Consider the following 18546-nt stretch of genomic DNA (forward strand, 5'->3'; position numbering starts at 1 on the left):
CACGCAGAGTGAAGGAAGGAGAAGGCTGGCGTTCTAGCGCCTGAAGGAAGGCAGCCCGCAGTGAGCAGAGCTCCGGGCCTGCAGGGGAAGATCTGAAGGTGGTGCCCAGCTGTGCCTCTCCTAGCCTGGTGCGACCCAGCAAGTCACTGAGCTTCTGAGCCTGTGACCACACCTGTAAGATGGGATGATGCCTGTGGCACTGGGCTGTTGTATTAGTTCAGGGCCCGTGGACACAGCAGCTCACTGTTAGCCCTGGAGGAAGGCTGAGATCCTTTCCCAGGAACGCTTAGCTAAAGAAAGGGCTGGGGGCAGGGTCATTTTCAAGGGCATTGTATTCTGCTTACCTGCAAAGGGTAAGGGGATGGAGGTGGCAGAAGGGAGTTCTCAGAGGTGGGAGAGGAAGACACTTCTGGACACAGCTGCTTGTGCAGAGAGGGAAGCAAAGGGGAAAGATGTCTGTAGCACCAGAAACAGTCTGGAGCCTCACCTCTGCCGCAGTGTCCACACTGAAGGCCTCTAGCAACGTGAGCCAGACCAGCCGCCTTGACCTGAATACGTGCCCCACAAAACTAGGGCACAGACGGCATAAACCCCACTGGGGCCTGCTCCCTGTGTACAGCTGCTTCCCAGCCTGGGGTCTTGAGCTCAGGATTACAGCCAATATCCCCACTCCCATCAGCCTGCGCCATGGAACAGGCTCCCCCAGCCCTGCCCACCAAGCACCGCCAGCAACATCCCCTGCTTTCAAGTGATGGCTTGCAGGGCTAGCTGCATAGAGGCAGGTCAGAGGAAGCGTTACAAACAGGGTACCAGCACTGTAGGCAAGGGCCCAGGGGATCAAGGTCTTCACTGCAAGCGGGGCACCACCTCATGGCCACTTCTGGCTCCCCTTCTGGTCTAGCCCCTCAGACTGCCTAGGATCAGAGTGGAGGGCACCTGGGCCACAGTAAACAACTAAACCTTTAAGGAAATGAATGCTTTCCATCAAAGGGAGCCACCCAAAGAAAGAGGCAACCGCCACCAAGGTTTACGCATTTTTTATTTTTTATAAAACAAGCTACAAACGGTCTCCCTCCCTCCTCACAAAGGAAAACCACACAACTCAGCCTCCACATGTGTGTGAGAGAGAAGATGTCCTGGGCAGATTCCAACTTTCTTCACGGAGGTGCTTCCTTCAGGGCAGGGAAGGAGGCTGAGGTCTCCCGAAAAGTCCACCCAGCCAGCACACCGGGCTTTCTGGTCCAGACTGATGGGCCAGAGCTCTCGTTCCATCCTACCACATTGGGATGGGGTCTCCAGTCACCCTGACACAACCTCTGGGACTTTCATTAGGCCAGCAAGAACCTTCTCCAGTCAGAGGATGGGATGGGATAGGAGATACACAGAGATGTGGCCAGATTTCCAAAAATAATCCACAAAGGCGCCAGTCCTGGAAAACTGCCCACCCTCCCTCCTTGCTGCTATGGCTGCTCACGGGAAGGAGGGTTCGGTGTCACCTGTCACCCTTTGCTGGATGACTGTTGGATGGCCATGCCCCCACCCCTGCTACCCCAGGCAAGAGGAAGCTGGGGTATGACCAGAAGGCTGGGCGGTCCACGTTGGAATCACAGTAAAACACCTGTGGGAAGCTAGGCCTGGATTTCCCCACGGCTGGGCCATTCTGTCCTCACTTCCAAGGGGTGCAGAAGTAACAGGCCCAACATGAATCTGGAATTGGCCTCAAGCCTGGAAGCCCGTAAGAGCATTTAGGAAAACAGGAAGAACCTCGGTACTGAGTTTAAAAAGAAAAAATAGAAAAGGTTGAGTGACCAACAAGGTGATGGACACAACTCTTCCCTCGGGCTTACGCTGACCAGAGAACGGCAGGGGAGAAGGAGGACTGCAGGAGTAGCTGCCCAGCCTGACCTCGGCACTGGGCGCTGTCTCAGGAAGCCTCACTCACGGGTGTGTGAGAGGTGAGAAGCCTTGGGTGGGCGCCACACTCAGCAGGACAGGCCTTCTGTGCTGCCTCCACCGCTCAGATATGAAATTTAACTACTAAACAAAAGGTCCCACGGGGTGTCTTTTTCTTCTCTGCCTCCCCTCTCCTGCTTAATATGTGCTGCTGCTGCTGCTGCTGCTAAGTCGCTTCAGTCGTGTCCGACTCTGTGCGACCCCATAGACGGCAGCCCACCAGGCTGCCCCATTCCTGGGATTCTCCAGGCAAGAGTACTGGAGTGGGTTGCCATTGCCTTCTCCGGCTTTATACGTAGTAGATGCTAAACATAGCTGGAAATGTTTCAAGGGACCCTAACGCAAATCCTTAGGGCAATTTGTTCAGCAGGCACCAACGACACTGTCGACTCAGGCACCCACTGAGTCTGGGCCACCTGGGGGTCTGGATGGCCTGACCACATGGGTGTTGGAGAATGGGGAGTCGTGAGGGCTATGAGCCTCCCTCCAGGGGCCACTTCCATTGTCCTGCAATGTCCACTCCCGCCCTTGAGAAGGTCAACCGCCAAGTGACTTGCTGCTCTGACAGCCACGGCAGAAGGTGGCCCCTTCCTCCCACCAGAAAAGATACCCACGGAGTCTGCCCTGTGATCACAATGGGATCCAGGCTGGCTGGGGATGGAGTCCTGGCTTCTAGAGAGTGGGGCCGTGTGTCCGGAGATCTCACAGCTCAGAGCAGGGAGAGGGAGAGGAATAAACAGAGAGCAAGGCCGACACCTGTACAAAAGAACTATACAATTTACATATATATTTATATACAGTATATAAATCTCTTCTCAGTCCCAGAAAGGCCCCCGCCCTCCAAACCCTAAAAGTTGTCAGTAGCAGATCCAAAAACTTAACAATAAAAGAGAATAAAACAGTCTTTCTTCCCTTTCCTTTTCCCACTGCGGTATTAGATACTGGTGTTTAAAAATGAAACCGAAAAAGAAAACACACAAATAGGAGTTATTAAAAGTGCAAACACGATGGGCACCACTTATGTTACATGGGATGTGGCTGGGCCGTGGCAACGCCGAAGGTTAGCTGTCTGATGATCCATCCTGCCTCCCTGGTCTCTCCACCTGCCCTTTGGTTTTCCACTCCTTAGACGAGGCGTCCTACTGAGAAGTGGAGGAATAAGCAAGAAATTAGAGCTGAGTTTAAGGGAACTCTGGGCTTCCCTGGTGGCTCAGATGGTAAAGACTCTGCCTGCAACTCGGGAAACCCGAGTTCAATCCCTGAGGCTGGAAGATCCCCTGGAGAAGGAAATGGCAATCCACTCCAGTATTCTTGCCTGGGAAATCCCACAGATGGAGGAACCTGGCGGGCTACAGTCCCTGGGGTCACAGAGAGTCAGACACAACTGAGCAACTAAACACTTTAGTGAGGACTCCAAATACATATATCCATTCCATCACTCGAGAGGGTTTTTCTGTTCAGGGTTAGGCACCAGCCTCGGGCAAGTCAGTGGGAGAGCTGGTGGGTTTTTTCAATGGAAGGACTTGTCTCCAGCCTCACGGGGTGGTGAAAAATAATCCTGATAACTGCGCTTCATAAACTGGGAAGGACCAGTTAAGAAAGAGACCTGAGAAGACTGTGCTGGGCAGTCAGCTCCCCAGTAAGAAGTCTGGCGGGTGAAAATGCCTGGATTCATGTGGCATTTCCCAAAAGTCAGTCCCTCAGACCCAAAGCTACATTCACCCCCAAACTCTATGTCCTGCCCCACCTGACTTTTGCCCCCCACTGGGTGTGCAAGCCCTGCTCAGCCCACCAGAGGGCAGCGCACGACACCAGATGGCCAACATCTGTTTCAGTCCCTGCAGACAATCTAGCCAGGTGGCTTTTCCGCTGCTCCCAGAGCACAGAGACCCCGCAAAGCTGCTGGCAGCCCAGGGCTGTCGCTCCGTGTCGCTTCAGTCGTGTCCGACTCTGCAACCCTATGGACTATAACCCGCCAGGCTCCTCTGTCCATGGAATTCTCCAGGCAAGAATGCTGGAGTGGGCTGCCATTTCCTCCTCCAGGGGATCTTCCTGACCCAGCGATCAAATCTGGGTCTTTTACATCTCTTGTGTTGGCAGAAGAGCTCTTTACCACTGCCTCTTATGTTTCTCGACTATTTCTAATTTCTTCTGTGCATTCACCGCAAACCAGGCACCAGCTTGTTAAATCTTCACACCAAATCTGTGAAGCAGATGCTCTCATATCCACTTTGCAGATGAGGAAATTGAGGCTCAGAGACTTTGGGTAGCTTGCTAAAGATTACAGAGCTGGGAAGTGCCAGGGCTGCCTGCTTCCTTTGGGTCCTGCGCACCTGGTGCCTGGCAAAGCTTCAGAGGGCAGCCCGGAGGCCTCCGTGAGCTGCGTGGACCTGAGGTCAGCACACCCAGCCTCCCCCTAGCTGCTGTGTGCTGTGTGGACCTTAACTACCAGCACAGGAAGCGGACCAAGGGCAGAGTGCCAGTGGAGCTCTGTGATTCCGAACCTACTGAGCCCAGAAGTGCTCCAGGTGGACCGGGGGGTCAACGCAAACGCTGGGTAGTCTCTTTCCAATACTGGCCCCCAGCTTGTGCTCTGAGAAATGGGCACAGATTCTAAGTGTGCCAAAGCGTAATGCTACCACACAGGACGTCCCTCTCCCAGCCCTTCGTCATTTGACCAGGATCTAATGCACTGTGCCTGAGGTTAGGGATCGAGAAGGCACACCCATGATGCAGGGGAGAATCGGGAGCGTGGACTGCATGCAGTGTGAGCAGTGCTTCTGACAGCTGCAACAGTCTCATGAAGAAGAACAGTATTATCTATGGAACTTTCACGGAGGTCCCTCAAGGCCTCAACCACGGAGATGCCCCAATGCCTTCAGCAACTGCTTTAACTCACTATCTCATTGCATCGGCACAATGGCCCTGTGAGGTGGATACTATGGTTATTTCCATCTTACAGATGAAGAAACGGAAATCTGGGATGGCTGAGCAGTTTGACTTGGATGAGAGAGCTGGTCTGTGGCTGAAGCACGGTTTGACCCATGACGCTGCACCATGTCCTGGGGACTCAGAGTCGAGGGGGCACAGAGAGGCATCCTCATCAAACAGGACTGCCTAGAGGAGCTGACGGACGTCAGGGTGACTGAGATGCATGTTTAGAGATGGAAGGAGAGGGGAGGCAGCAGGAGGTGAGAGAGTCTAAACTATATAAGGGCAATGGGAAGCTGTTGAAGGGATTCAGTCTGAGAAACGATAGCATCTGTTTTGATTAAAAAAAAATTCTTCTGGGGCAGTGTGGGAAACGGATTGGGGATGAGCATCACTCACCCAGGGTCACACATCCCAGAACCAGGGCCACACATCCCACAACCAGGGCCAGATCCCAAGACTGGGTACCTCAGCCACCTCCCCAGCTACCTTTGGGGTTTACCCTATCAACCAAGGGTTAGAACAAGGAAAAGCCCTTATGTCTCCTTCAAGGCAGTTCTCGGCACCAAACAAGTCAGAATTACCCAAATCGGCATCATCGGCCCAGACCCTTCACCTGCACTGTGACTCTCTAATTTTGGGGGTGCAACCAACTTGACAGGTCCAAGTCATGTCTGTTATCTTTCCCCCACCCCGACCTGCTCTTCTCTTCCTCCCATGCTGCCCGTCTCAGTGAATGGCCCACCCTCCAGTTGCCCACGCCAGCCCTCATCCCTCTCTGCACTCGATCACCAAGCCCTGAAGCCCTACCCAGTCACCTCCCCCAGTACTCTACAAACCCACTGGGTTTTCCCTAACTCAGGCCTCCATCATCCCCTGCCTGGTCGGTGCTCCGGCCTCCTACTGGGTCTCTGCCCTCACTCATCCCCTGATCCATTTCCCACACTGCACTGGAAGAAATTTTTTTTTTTTTAACCAAAACTGATGCTATCGTTTCTCTGACTGAGTCCCTTCAACAGCTTCCCATTGACCTTATATAGTTTAAACTCTCTCATCCTTACCTCCTAAACAAGCATCCCAGTCACCCTGACGTCCTTCAGCTCCTCTAAAACTCTCCTTCCCCACCTCCACAGCCTCACTCTTCACTTGCCTCAGTTCAGAACACTCCTCCCTTCCACGACCTTTCAGCTCAGCTTCCTCTTACTCACTGGGCAGGGATTCGTCCAGAACAAGGGCAGCAAGCTTTTCTGTGACGAACTAGATGCAATCATTTTAGTTTTGTGGACCATGGACAATATGCAACAGTCTTGGCTGCATAGTCTTATTTTTGAAATTTACATCCTTTTAAAAATAGAAAGGACATTTGCTCCTTGGAAGGAAAGTTATGACCAACCTAGATAGCATATTAAAAAGCAGAGACATTACTTTGCCAGCAAAGATCCATCTAGTCAAAGCTATGGTTTTTCCAGTAGTCATGTATGGATGTGAGAGTTGGACCATAAAAAAAGCTGAGCGTTGAAGAATTGATGCTTTTGAACTGTGGTGTTGGAGAAGACTCTTGAGAGTCCCTTGGACTGCAAGGAGATCCAACCAGTCCATCCTAAAGGAGATCAGTCCTGATTATTCATTGGAAGGACTGATGCTGAAGCTGAAACTTCAATACTTTGACCACCTGATGCGAAGAAATGACTCATTGGAAAAGACCCTGGTGTTGGGAAAGATTGAGGGCAGGAGGAGAAGGGGATGACAGAGGATGAGATGGTTGGATGGCATCACCGACTCAATGGACATGAGTTTGAGTAAACTCTGGGAGTTGGTAATGGACAGGGAGGCCTGACATGCTGCAGATGGGGTCACAAAGAGTCAGACACGACTGAGCAACTGAACTGAACTGAAAAATAGAAAAGCCACTCTTAGCTCACAGTCTGTACAGAAACAGGCCGTGGACTAGACTGGGCCCATGGGCTATGGTTGGCTGACCTCTGGGCAAGACATCACTTCCTTCCTGAAGATTTCCAAGCCTGATGGACCCTGAGCAGATGTGGGTGCCTTAGGTATATTCCCGCAATACTCTGCACTTGCTGCACTTTGACAGAGACCATCAGGTGTCCACCCATCCACCAGGTGTCTCCTCCTCTTCCTGGGCCCCAAGCCCTCCTCACTGTGGGGTGTGGTCTAGTGATGGAGATCCAGCCAGTGAAATAGGAGAGGTGATGTATGTCACTTCCAGGACTGGCCCATCCACCTTGCCCCATGGGCACTGCTCCAGGGTTTACGCCATCCGGCTAGGGAGGGAGAAGACCCACAGGGTGACCTTGGATGTCACAGAATGAAGTTGGCAGAGTCATTCTCAGCCTGGCTCTCAGAGTGACTGCACCTGGAGCAATCTCCACTATTTCCCTACACACACACACACACCCTAGGACCTGGAATCATGGTGAATCACTATATGGGCAAGAGGAACTGATTTCCCCTGTGTTGAGCCATTACATGTGTGGTTCTGCTTGTCACTGCAGCCCGGTGTATCCTAATACACCCTCATGGCACTCAGCCCGGTGTATGTAAATACTTTAGCATCTGTCTCTTCAATAGACTGCGGAAGGATAGGAAACTTACCCTTCCATTCCTCCACTGTGTCAGGTGTCTAGTGCAAAGCACGATGCACTCCCAGTAAGTAGTCATATAAACGCATACCTGGGAATCTCATCTATTGCAGGGTGGTCCCCTCCCTCCAGGAGGGGCAGGTCCTGGAGGGCCAGGAGCACAGGCGATCACTCACCTTCTTTGCTAACACCCAGGCAGCCCTTCAGCTCGGGCAGGGAGATGACCTTGTCTTTGTTCAGGTCACAGTAGTCAGTGAAACGCCGGGCGCATTTCTTGGGCTTGGCTTTCTTCTTCACGTAGCGCTTGAAGGGCTTCATCTCGCGCTTGTTGATGTCGCTGCTACTGTTGCTGTCCAGCTGGCTGAAGTACCAGTGCACCACGCGCTCTTCCAGGGTGTGGCTGGGGTCTGGCTCTGAGAACCTGGGCCACGGGCAGACACCCCACCCCCAAGCCCCGCTTAGGATCCTGCAGAAACCACCAGCCCCACCGCAAGCCTCTCCCACATGCTCAGACGCCAAGGGTTGCCGGCAGCCAGGTAGAAACGGCTCCTCCAAGCCCAAACCCTCCCAGCCCTGCTCAGCCTGAAGCAGAATCAAGCACCCTTTCCAACTTGAGCCTCCAGCCCAGACAGTTCATTTCTGGGGGATCCCCAACTAGGTGAACCCGCCACACCCTCCACCATAGTTAGGGATGTTCTTGTGCAAGAGGAATGCTCAGGACATACCGACTGTATTTCATTCACCTGAGAAAACCACAGGGATCCAAACTGTTCTTCTCCTAGCCTAGTGTGGCTGATGCACAAACTGCCATCACACATGAACTTGACGCCCAAATGAGTGTGTCTATGAAGGGAGCTTGGAGCCTGTACCACCCACTCAGCACACAGGCTGGATCCCAGGAAGGCTTCCAAAGCAGCAGGAGTAGCCCCTGGCTTCAAACTGTTGTCTTAGCAAGACAGAGTCAAAAAGAGTGAAACCAGGCAGCAGCAACTCAATGTGAAGTGTGACATTCCCGTGGGCCATCGCTGTCGGGTACCAAGTGCAGTAGGAATTGAGAGAAGGAGGCAATTGAGATGGACACAAAGAGAGGTTCTATAGCTGGCAAGTCCAGACCTACTAACGGTGAGTCTCTCCACACAGAGGTCTTAAGAGAGGGCAGACCCAGGAAGCCACATGTTAACTCGAGCACCTGGGAAATTCTGCTAAAAAGCAGAGTAACCTAGAGTAACCAAGAAAGCTTCCTGGGGGTCGAGATGCATGGCGGTGACTGCCTCTAACACGGCCCCTGATTGTAACACGACAAGACCAATGGCTACATGTGTAACGTACACAAGGTCTACCCATTCATTTTACTTATTCATGCCTCTTTTTTTTTTCCCCAAAAGGATTCAGGGTGCTAGGTAATACTGAAAACTTTAAAAGCCAATGATGAGTCTGTTCTAGAGCGGGTGACTGGCCAGGAGAACGGAGCCACACAAGCCCCATGGCTCCTGCTGCCAGGGTTGGTCCAGAGCCTTGTGTTTAAAGCCCTGGGTAACCTTCCCTCGGCTGGGGCACTGAGGCTGAGGTTGGCCCATCGTCTGCAGGGAACCAGACAGACTACACCAGGGGTCCTACAGCAGGGATTCAGGACCTGACAGCAAACTCTGAAGCTGTACCTAGCAAGAAAAATATTCAAGGCACTTGCCAATGCCTTGGGGTTCTTCTCTGGAATTTGCCGAGGTTTCCAGGAGGGAAGGGACAACCCTGACCCCTCCCCTATGAATGAGCCAGCAAACTCCCTCCCCCTGCCCCGACCCCAAGTGACCTCACCATTTAGGGAAAAAGAAGTTTCATTACCAAAAAAAGCCAGGCATCCCTGCCGAATGCCCATTCCTAATTAGGTGGATTATGGTCTTGGGCAGGCCCCACTGGGCACCTTGGAGCAGGTCCAAGACAGCACAGTTGGTAGGTCAGCCAGCAGGACCTCATCCTGACATGTCTGGAGCAGGGAGTACCTGGGGAAGGTGTGAGGGACTGTCTGCTTCTAGCTGTTGGGGAACCTGCTAGGTCCGTCATAGAAACCAGGCTTGGAACGGCTTGCAAACAGGCAGGGCTCAGGCTGTCGTCTCAGTGCATGGTATTTTGGTGGTTTTGAGCTTCCTCTATTTTCACTGCAATATTCACTCTTGAGCTTGAGAGGCATATACCAGGAGGGCCCCAGAAACATCTCTATCAGGATGCTCCTGGAGCAGGAGGGAGAGTGGTCAGCTCCCTTTCAGAGCACCCTGATCAGGATGCTCCTGGAGCAGGAGGGAGAGTGGTCAGCTCCCTTGCAGAGCACCCTGTCTGCCTCCAACTTTCCCTGAATGAGTGGGACCCGGGCCAGGGAGGAGAGCCAGGACGGGCCCCAGGGGAGGCGCTCCAGTTATTCCCCTCCAAGCTTTCTAAGGCATCCAGGGGAGGGGGTCAGGGTTTTCCCCCTCAGCCCCTCCCTTGAGGGGCCAAGAGCGCCCCTGGCGAAGGCAGCTCTTCCTTTAACCTTTAGGCTCAGCATAGCGTCATGTCTACCTAGAGGCTGGAATAATAAAGCCTCAGTCGCTGAGACGGGAAGGGATGAGGTCATCCCACCCAGACGCCCTGCCAGGAGAGGCTCGCTGCCTCCAGCACGTGTTCCTGGGCTCCCGCCTGCCTGCCCGGTTCTCGGCAACTCTGTGACTGGGGCTCCCTGCACCTTCCTTTGGGCTAGTCTGCAGCAAGAAGCAGCTCTTCTCCCCAGGCGACAACCTCTAAGAGTTTCATCTCAGGCCAGAGAGTGACTGTCACTTGGCTCCTGCTTCTTTTCCCCTCCCTTCCCTGTCTCCCTGGTCTGGAGAGACAAATTTCTGCCCTCCTCACTCCCAGCTGGACCTCCCAGCCCGGAGCAGCCATGACTTTGGACAGCTATACCCCTGGATGTCCCACCCCTGGCCCCCACTGAGGACACTTGCCAGGAGAGGTGCTCCGAGGGCCCTCCATGCCTGCCTCTGGCTCCCCGAGCTCTGCTGCAACCGACAGGCTGCCTCTGCCCTCCCTTCTCCCCAGCTAGTGTGAGGCTGTCTGCTTCTGAATTCCTCTGACTTCCAGAACCCATGCTGTATCCTCCCCCAGACAACAGGGCCCAGCTCTACATGTATAGTTGGACAGCACTAGGGTCCTGCTTTGGAATCCAACCTTTTGTCTAGGCCAAGCTCCAAGTGCATTTAAGGCAAGAATTTCTTAGCTTGGGGGAGATCATGGACCCTCAGAGAACACAAACAAAGCCATAGTCCCTCTCTCTAAAATGCACGTGCACCTAGAACTCTGCAGATTTTAGGGGTTTAATAGATGCTCCAAGCCTCATTCAAGTTAAGAACCCTGGTCTAGAGGGAGAGAGACTCCAGTCATGGCCCTAGAAGAATAAGTATGCACCTTCTGGGAGAAGATGGGATGAGACAAAAAACTGCAATTGGAAGGAGCCTGGGAGTAGTTTTCATGTTTCCAGCAAAGCATAATGAAAAAAGAAAGAAAACTACTGAAGGCATCTGGCTCAAAGCTCTGAAAGTGAGGTTTCTGGCTTCACAGCAGCTTTAAGTCCCCAAACTACCATACTTCATACAAGAACTAGTTAAGAGAGAGACTTATCAGGAGTCCTGATTTAGCCAAACCGGCAGTGGGCATGTGTTAAAGATGGGCACCTCCGTTAACTGAGGAGAGGCTGGGATTTTCCCAGGGGAGTGCGGGGGTGGGGCAAGATGACCTCCTCCAGAAGCCCCAGGAATCTCTCAACAGTCTTTGCTGGAGTCCGTCCCATCACAGCTGGGCTCCCCACAGTTTGCCACTGACCTCAAAGCCACACCCCACTGACCCCTCCAGCTCTTGCAGCTTTCTAGTAGTATCCTTTAAACACACAGGCTACTTGCACTCCCAGTTCCAGGGTTGCGCTGGCATGGACTCCGACCTCTCCCGTATATGCGCATGCAGAAACCCCACTGGGGCCATCAAAGCTGCTCATCGGGCAAGGGTTGAGGACCCAACATTAGAGCCAATAATGGTTCCTTAGATCACTTAACAGTGACAGTCCTTGCTATGGGCCTCCCTCCAGGTAAAATTCCACTTCTGTTAAAAGGGCTCCTTGGGTGTGCAGAAGATCCAAGTCTTCTCGGGTATGGCGTGAAGAGCCAGTAAAATGTTGGTGTCAGCCCTGCCTCTGGGCTCTTTTGGTAGCTGTCGTGCCTCCCGCCTCCAGGGAGAAGGAAAACCACTAGAGCCAGGTCCCTCCCTGGACTGGCCCCGCCGAGTCTTCTCCCACACTGAGAAGCGGCAGGTGCCGCCCTTCCCCTGCAGCCCTCACTGCGTCGCTTCTGCAGCCTCAGCCCGGCCAGGCCTTGGCTGCAATGCACAGCTGGAGAGCCAGCCCCATTTACCACAAGGAAACCGGTGCTGGCCGAGATCTTGGGCCCAATTCTGCTGTCCCAAGCAGTTTTAAACAAGGTGAGGTGGGATGGCCTGGAGGCACAAGCCAAGCCAAGCAGACCAACGGAGCCCATCTGGAATCGGGTCCAGGCCCCACCAGCTGTGCGGGCGGGGTGGGGCTGGGAAATGCCAAGTCAGCCACATTCTCAGCCTCTTCCTTGCAAGACCATCAACAAGTAACCACACTGGGCAGGAAGGAGGAAGCCGCAAGACAAAGGGCCTCTCCTTGCAGGACCACGTGAGGGGCTGGGAGGCTCATGCAGCTCAGCCCACCTCCTCTCGATGTTGGCTTTTTCTAGGAAGGCCGATCTATGGGGTGGGGGAGGAGGGCTCTGCTTCTTGCAGGAGGAAGGACCAAAAGCATAACTCAATGATCCATCAACCCTTCACTGAGAAAAGCTATCATCTAATGATATCTGTGGGCTTCCCCTGTGGCTCAGGGGTAAAGAATCCACCTGCAATGCAGGTGTTGCAGCAGATGTGAGTTCGATCCCTGGGTTGGGAAGATTCCCTGGAGGAGGGCATGGCAACCCACTCCGTATTCCTGCCTGGAGGATCCCGTGGACAGAGGAGCCTGAGAGGCTACACAGTCCATGGGGTCGCCAAGAGTCAGACACACATGCAATGAAACTTGCAGGCTGCTCCCTCTCAGGCTCTAGCCACAGATGTTTCCATAGGTACCCCTTTCATTTGGCCTATTTTTAAATTTGGCCACACTGCTTCCCCCCCAAATCAAGCTAGATGCCAGAAAAGGAAGTAGACATCTCTCTCTTCCACTCCCTACATCTGACAAGTCTGCAAATCCTATTGATTTCATTACTTGAACTTCAGTAGATGATCCTACCCCCCACATCTTTAGTCCACACTCTCATCACCTTTCACTCAGATGACGCTGTAACCTTCCTGCCCCATCCAGCACCCCTCCCGTCCAGCTCCCATAGGAATGCCCATCTAACTCCTTGACTCCCTGCAGCCTCTCTGGCATGAATCACAAGGTCCAGCAGGGTCTGGGCTCTGCCCAATTCTACAGCCTCATCTCCTACAACCTGCCTCCCAAGCCTAAAGCTCTGCTCACGAGTCCTTCCACAGACCCTGTGTGTGTGTGTGTGTGTGTGTGTGTGTGTGTGTGTGTGTGTGTGTGTTAGCTGCTCACTTGTGTCCAAGTCTTTGTGACACCATGGACTGTAGCCCACCAGGTTCCTCTGTCCATGGGATTTTCCAGGTAAGAATACTGGAGTGGGTTGCCATTCTCTTCTGCAAGGGATCTTCCTGACCCAGGGATCGAACCTGGGTCTCCTGCACTGAAGGCAGATCCTTTACCATCTGAGCCACCAGGGAAGCCCACAGACCCTACCTTGTTCATACCTCACTATCCTAAGGGTCCTTGGGAAGTTCTTACTCCTGGTCCAACTAGGTCAGGACGTTGTCTCATTCGTAAGTGACGATGTGGCTTAAACATCACCTCCTATGGAAAGCCTTCTCTCACATGCCTTCCTCCCCTGAGTCCCTGCCTGCATGACTTCATCTGCCTCTGTTATCACACTGGCTTTACAGGGCACCCACGTGACTACACAGCTCTTCTCCCAGGAGCTCCTCCAGCCCAGGAACCAAGTCTGTATCCCTGTATATCCCCAGAACCAAGCACAGAGCTTACCCTGGGTGTGAGATGTAAGAGTCTGTGCAAAGCTAAAACCTCCAAGCCTGACGGGTGCTAGTTTGGGACGAAGACACCCTCTCTTCTACTCAGCCCAAACGTCCCCCTGTCCCTTCTTTCCAATGTCACTAAATAAGACTATTTCCCACTGGCCCCAGCTGATGTCCAGCTTTAATTGCCAGACCCTGAGAAGATGCAGGAGGGATCAGCTGTGGCTTCCTTGGCCTCGTGCTTGCAGTCCCAACTCTGCCTGAATTCAGAGCCAAGGCCTAAACCCAGGCAGCCTGGATTCCCTAATTCTCTTCACCGGCCCTGCTCCTCTGCCTTTGCTCTTCTGTGCTAGAAAGGTGCCCAAGTCCTGTGGGCCCAGCCAGGGCACCGTAAAGCTCTGGCGGCAGTGAACTTCAGGGCTGGGTTTGGCCTCATAGTTAGTCTTGAAGTAGCTGCTGGACCCTCAGACGTGTGCCAAGGAAAAGAGGCCTCACTGAGCCATCCCTCTCTGTGCCTGACAGGGGTCCCTCCATCTACCCCCCCAATCCTTCTGGCTATTAATTCATGTAACAAATGTTTACTGAGCACCTACTGTATGCCAGGCACTTTTCTGAGTTCCAGGAATAAGCAGGGAAGAGGGTGAAAAATGTTCCTTTTCTCATCGAACTTCAATTTTCATTGGGTGGGGGTGAGGCAGATATAAATAAACAAACCAGCAAGACATCAGGTAGTGATAAGCACTAGGCTGAAAATTAGAAAGAGGTATCATGATAGAAGGTGACAGGGCTGTTCCTTTCATTCAGATGGTCCCTGAGAAGGTGATATTTAAATGGAACAGCGGGACAAGTCACAGGAAGATAAGGGACTCACACTCCAGCCTGAGGAAGCAGCTGGCATGGAGGCCCTGGGGTGGTGAGAGCTTGGCCTGTTTGAGCACCTGAGAAGGACCACCAGCAGCTGTCATGTAATGATGGCAGGCAGTGGCATATGAAAGGAGGGTGAGCGCCATTAAGACCATCCTTCAGAGCCAATTCATGGTCAGAGTTAGGGCTTGATTTTCCTAAACATTGGGTCGACATCAAAGTCCACTCAGGTTTTTCCGTAACAAATTATGGAAAAACCCGAATGAATTTTTTTGCCAACCCAATATAATAGAGAGATCTGAGAGGGATTTAAATGCAGTCAAACCAGTAACCCTGATCAACTACCCCCCTGTGTAACCACTCCTCTCTCCTTCTCCCCCCAAGGCCCACCCCGACTCCCTTGATCTCTAAACTACTTCTCGATTCATCTTGTCTGTCTTTTGATTACAAGTATAGCCTCCAGGTAACACAATTACCAAATGCAGTTCAAACCTTTCATTCTCATCAGAACCAAACACGGTCAAGTTCATATGAGCTTAAAATGAAAAACATGTTTAGGAAAGAATATTTAAAAAAATTTTTTTTCTTCCAACTCTCATTATACCTAAAAGAGATTTTTTTTGGAAAGAAAAAGAAAATCACTTCCCTAAGGACATACTAGGATTAAAAGCATTTATAAACTTCTTAGTTTTTATTTCTGTTAAAATTTCCTCACCCTGCAATTTGAGGGCAGAGCGTCCATCTGAACTTGCCCTGGCAGCAGACCTACCTGTGCTTTTGACCCCCCTGGCCCAGGACCCAGCTGGGTTCTGCTTTCCCTGTCACTGAAGCCTGCCTGGATCTGAGGCCAGGCAAAGCTCAGGGCTGGCCTCCTGCAGAAGCAAACAGGATGGAGGGTGAAGTGCTATCTCCTTGTACCCACGTACAAGCACGAGGCAGACTCCCTGAGGGGTGGGTCAGAGCCAGCAGCCCAGAAGAGTTGTGAGTGGAGAGGATCCAGATCTTGGATTTTTAGGGCCATGCCCCCTCCTTGTTTCTTTAGTCCCTCTCTTCTAAAAAAACATAAATAGCTCATACTCATTTTTGCATGAAACAACAGGTATGTTTTCACATTCCAATCATGAAAAGCAAAAAGGTATACAATCCTGAATACTCCTGTTCATAATTTCCCTTCGCTCTTCCAGGAGATGAGGACACAGCTCTCTCTGTCTTAGACCTCCAGTGGCTGAGCACTGCCTCTGGGCAGTTCCCATCTGCCGACCTGTCAGACCCTGTCTCCATCATCTCAGACTCAGTGCCCTGCTCCTCCTGCTGCGGGGGAGGCCTGGCCCCATTCACAAGGTGAGCAAAACAAACCAGCCTCAGAGCTCACAGGACCACAGAGTAGCTGAGGGCAAGCAAGCCCAGACAGGGGGTTTCCTAGAGTGGCAATCCACAAGGCAGTCTCTGCACTCATCATGATGGGACATAAATGGTTTTTACCGAAGGCCACTCACTGTATGAGCCCATCTATATAAAATGTCCGGAGTCGGCAAATCCATAGAGACAAAAGTTGATTAGTAATAGTAGTAGTAGTTTGGGGGAGGGCCACTGAGGAGTGGGTGTTAATGGATACAGAGTTTCTTTGGGGGTTGATGAAAATGTTGTGGAATTTTGGCTGGTAACTGTACCACTTTGCAAATATAATGAAAACAGTTGCACACCTAAAAAAGAAAGTGGGAGGCCACTGCCCTCGTCTGCCTTGGGACACAGAAGTGCTGACAGCTGTGCTGGGAGTCCTGGTTCCCTCCCTAGATACGTGCCCTGAGGTTGCACTGATCGCCCGCAGAGGCAGTCAGCCTTCCACCAGCCTGGGGGCCTGGGCCGGTCTCATGGTGGCACTTCTTGCCCGTTGACAGTTCTGCCTCTGGGCAGGTGTGGAGGAATCAGCCCTCCCTCCTCGGTGAGCCCCACAAACTCAGAGTCAGGCTGCCCACTGCTGCCAAGCACATGGTAGCTCCTGCTGCCACAGGGGCCTGAACACCGCCCAGCTCTGCCGAGCCTCACCCTCTGGCTTCATAATGGGAAGCACATCTCACGGGCCCTTTGGGACCTGGTTCCCACCTCCTTCTCTGCGTCACCTACCACCGCTGTCATCTTCTCCATCCTCTCCTCTCCTCCTCCATCCACCCCAGCCCATCCATACTGAACTATGGCCATGCGCTTGCCTGGGGTTACGACGTTCTTTTTTTTTCTCCTAGAATGGCTTTGTTTCTTTTACTAGCTAAGTCCTACCTGTCCTTCAAAATTCAGTTCAGGTGTCACCTCCTCCTGGAAGCCTTCTCTGATTCCTCCAGACTGAATGAGCAAACCCTTCTCTGTTCTTTCACCTCTGATCTAGCACTTACCACAGAGTTTATATCTGTCCACAGCCTAGTATTCTCACTGCTGCTGCTAAGTCGCTTCAGTCAGGTCCGACTGTGTGACCCCATAGACGGCAGCCCACCAGGCTCCGCCGTCCCTGGGATTCTCCAGGCAAGAACACTGGAGTGGGTTGCCGTTTCCTTCTCACTAGGTGCATTCTTTGACGATAAGGACGTGCCTCACATTCCTGGATTCCCAGTCCCTAGCCCAGGGCTTGTGCTATGCATGTTCAGTAGGTCTGAGCATGCATGCTCCAACCCACCCAATGGGCCCAAATCAGTGAGCGCTGGTGATGCTGGTCGTTAAGGAGCAGGTGGACTTCGGCCCTGTGTCAAGACTGCGGTGGTCAGCATATCAGCTCCTGATTTAGGTAGGGTCTGGCTAAGGTGGTGCCAATCCCAACACTTGGAGTCCCTTGGGAATCTCGGGCATGTGGCTCCTGCCTTCTCAGAGGAGAAAACCACCAGTGCTCCAGACTTCCTCCTTGCTGTCCCCATCACATCCCACCCCACTTCCTGCCGTTCTGGACTCACTCTAAGGCACACACTGCTGAAGTCTCCAGACACTCCTGGTGCGTGCCATACTAAGTGGCTCCAGTCATGTCCGACTCTTTGGAACCCCATGGACTGTAGCCTGCCAGGCTCCTCTGTCCATGGAATTTCCAGGCAAGACTACTGGAGTGGGTTGCCATTCACTTCTCCAGAGAATCTTCCTGAAGGATGGATCGAACCCATGTCTCTTATGTCTCCTGCATTGGCAGGTGGATTCTTTACCACTAGCACCACCTGGGAAGTCCCAGACACTCCTGGACTTACCTGTAATCAGGTAACTACAAGCTAGAGAAAAGCAACTCCCAAGGACTGGAAAGGGGAGAGGGGTGGTGAGATTTTTGGCAGAAGGTTGGACAAAGTCACAGCTACATGGTTTCAGGAAAAGGATCAAATTCCAGCCCTTGCGCTACCCAAGCCCTCCCCACTCTCTCAGCGTCCTGCCGCATCTAAAAAATCAGGAGCCCCGAGGTCCCACTGGGCCTGAGTCCTGCTCATACTCTCACCTCCCACCTCCAGTGGGCGCTGCTGAGTTAATGGCCTGCACCATGTCAGTGGTGAGGGCATCCAGTAGGCTGGTGATAAATTCCAGTTTCTTCCCGTCTGGACAGCCTGAAAGACAAAGTGAGATCTGAAGGCATGTGGCAGGTAAATGATCAAGTAAAACAGCTTCCTCCACTAGCAGTCTCTTCAACCTCTCCGAGTCCTTCTTGTCCAGCCAAATCTACTTTGGGAATTGTCCACAGCTCAAATGATTCGGTCTCCCGCGTTGCAGGCGGATTCTTTACCAGCTGAGCCAGGGAAGCCCCAGATGATTGTCATAAACCTCCAGAGTTCCTCTCCCCACAGCCCACAAGGGACCATCAGACCACATGGACAATAAAGCCTTCGGTGTTCTTCCATTCCACAAATTTTTGCTGAGTATCAACTCAGGCACTATGGTATATGTTAGGAATATACTAGACAGGGCTCTTCTCCTCATTAAGTCCATAGTCTGCTGGGAAACTCAAGTGGTACAGTGAGACCAGGCTACTCCAGAGGCGAGGACCAGGTGCTAAAAGGGCACTAGGAATGCATAGAAATCCAAGGTCAACGTTGATTCAATGGACCTACTAGTTTACCTATCC

General features: G+C 52.5%; 1 protein-coding gene across 3 annotated transcripts in view; it reads right to left on the minus strand.

Moving 5' to 3' along the window:
* Positions 1 to 1079: 1079 nt before the first annotated feature.
* SMOC1 (SPARC related modular calcium binding 1) overlaps positions 1080 to 18546 on the minus strand; it is a 145412-nt gene continuing 127945 nt past the window's right edge. For 2 of the 3 annotated variants that reach the window (XM_068963398.1, XM_068963396.1), the window contains exons 10-12: positions 17926 to 18031; positions 7664 to 7908; positions 1082 to 3095 (exon numbers count right to left, since the gene is read on the minus strand). In XM_068963398.1, coding sequence (XP_068819499.1) covers positions 3079 to 3095; positions 7664 to 7908; positions 17926 to 18031 — 368 coding nt within the window. In that variant the 3' untranslated portion in view covers positions 1082 to 3078. Of the gene's footprint in view, positions 3096 to 7663; positions 7909 to 17925; positions 18032 to 18546 lie in introns of all 3 variants that reach the window. The other variant, XM_068963397.1, reaches the window with a different exon arrangement.

This window comes from Capricornis sumatraensis, chromosome 2, assembly GCF_032405125.1.
Source record: "Capricornis sumatraensis isolate serow.1 chromosome 2, serow.2, whole genome shotgun sequence".
Lineage (NCBI taxonomy): Eukaryota > Metazoa > Chordata > Mammalia > Artiodactyla > Bovidae > Capricornis > Capricornis sumatraensis.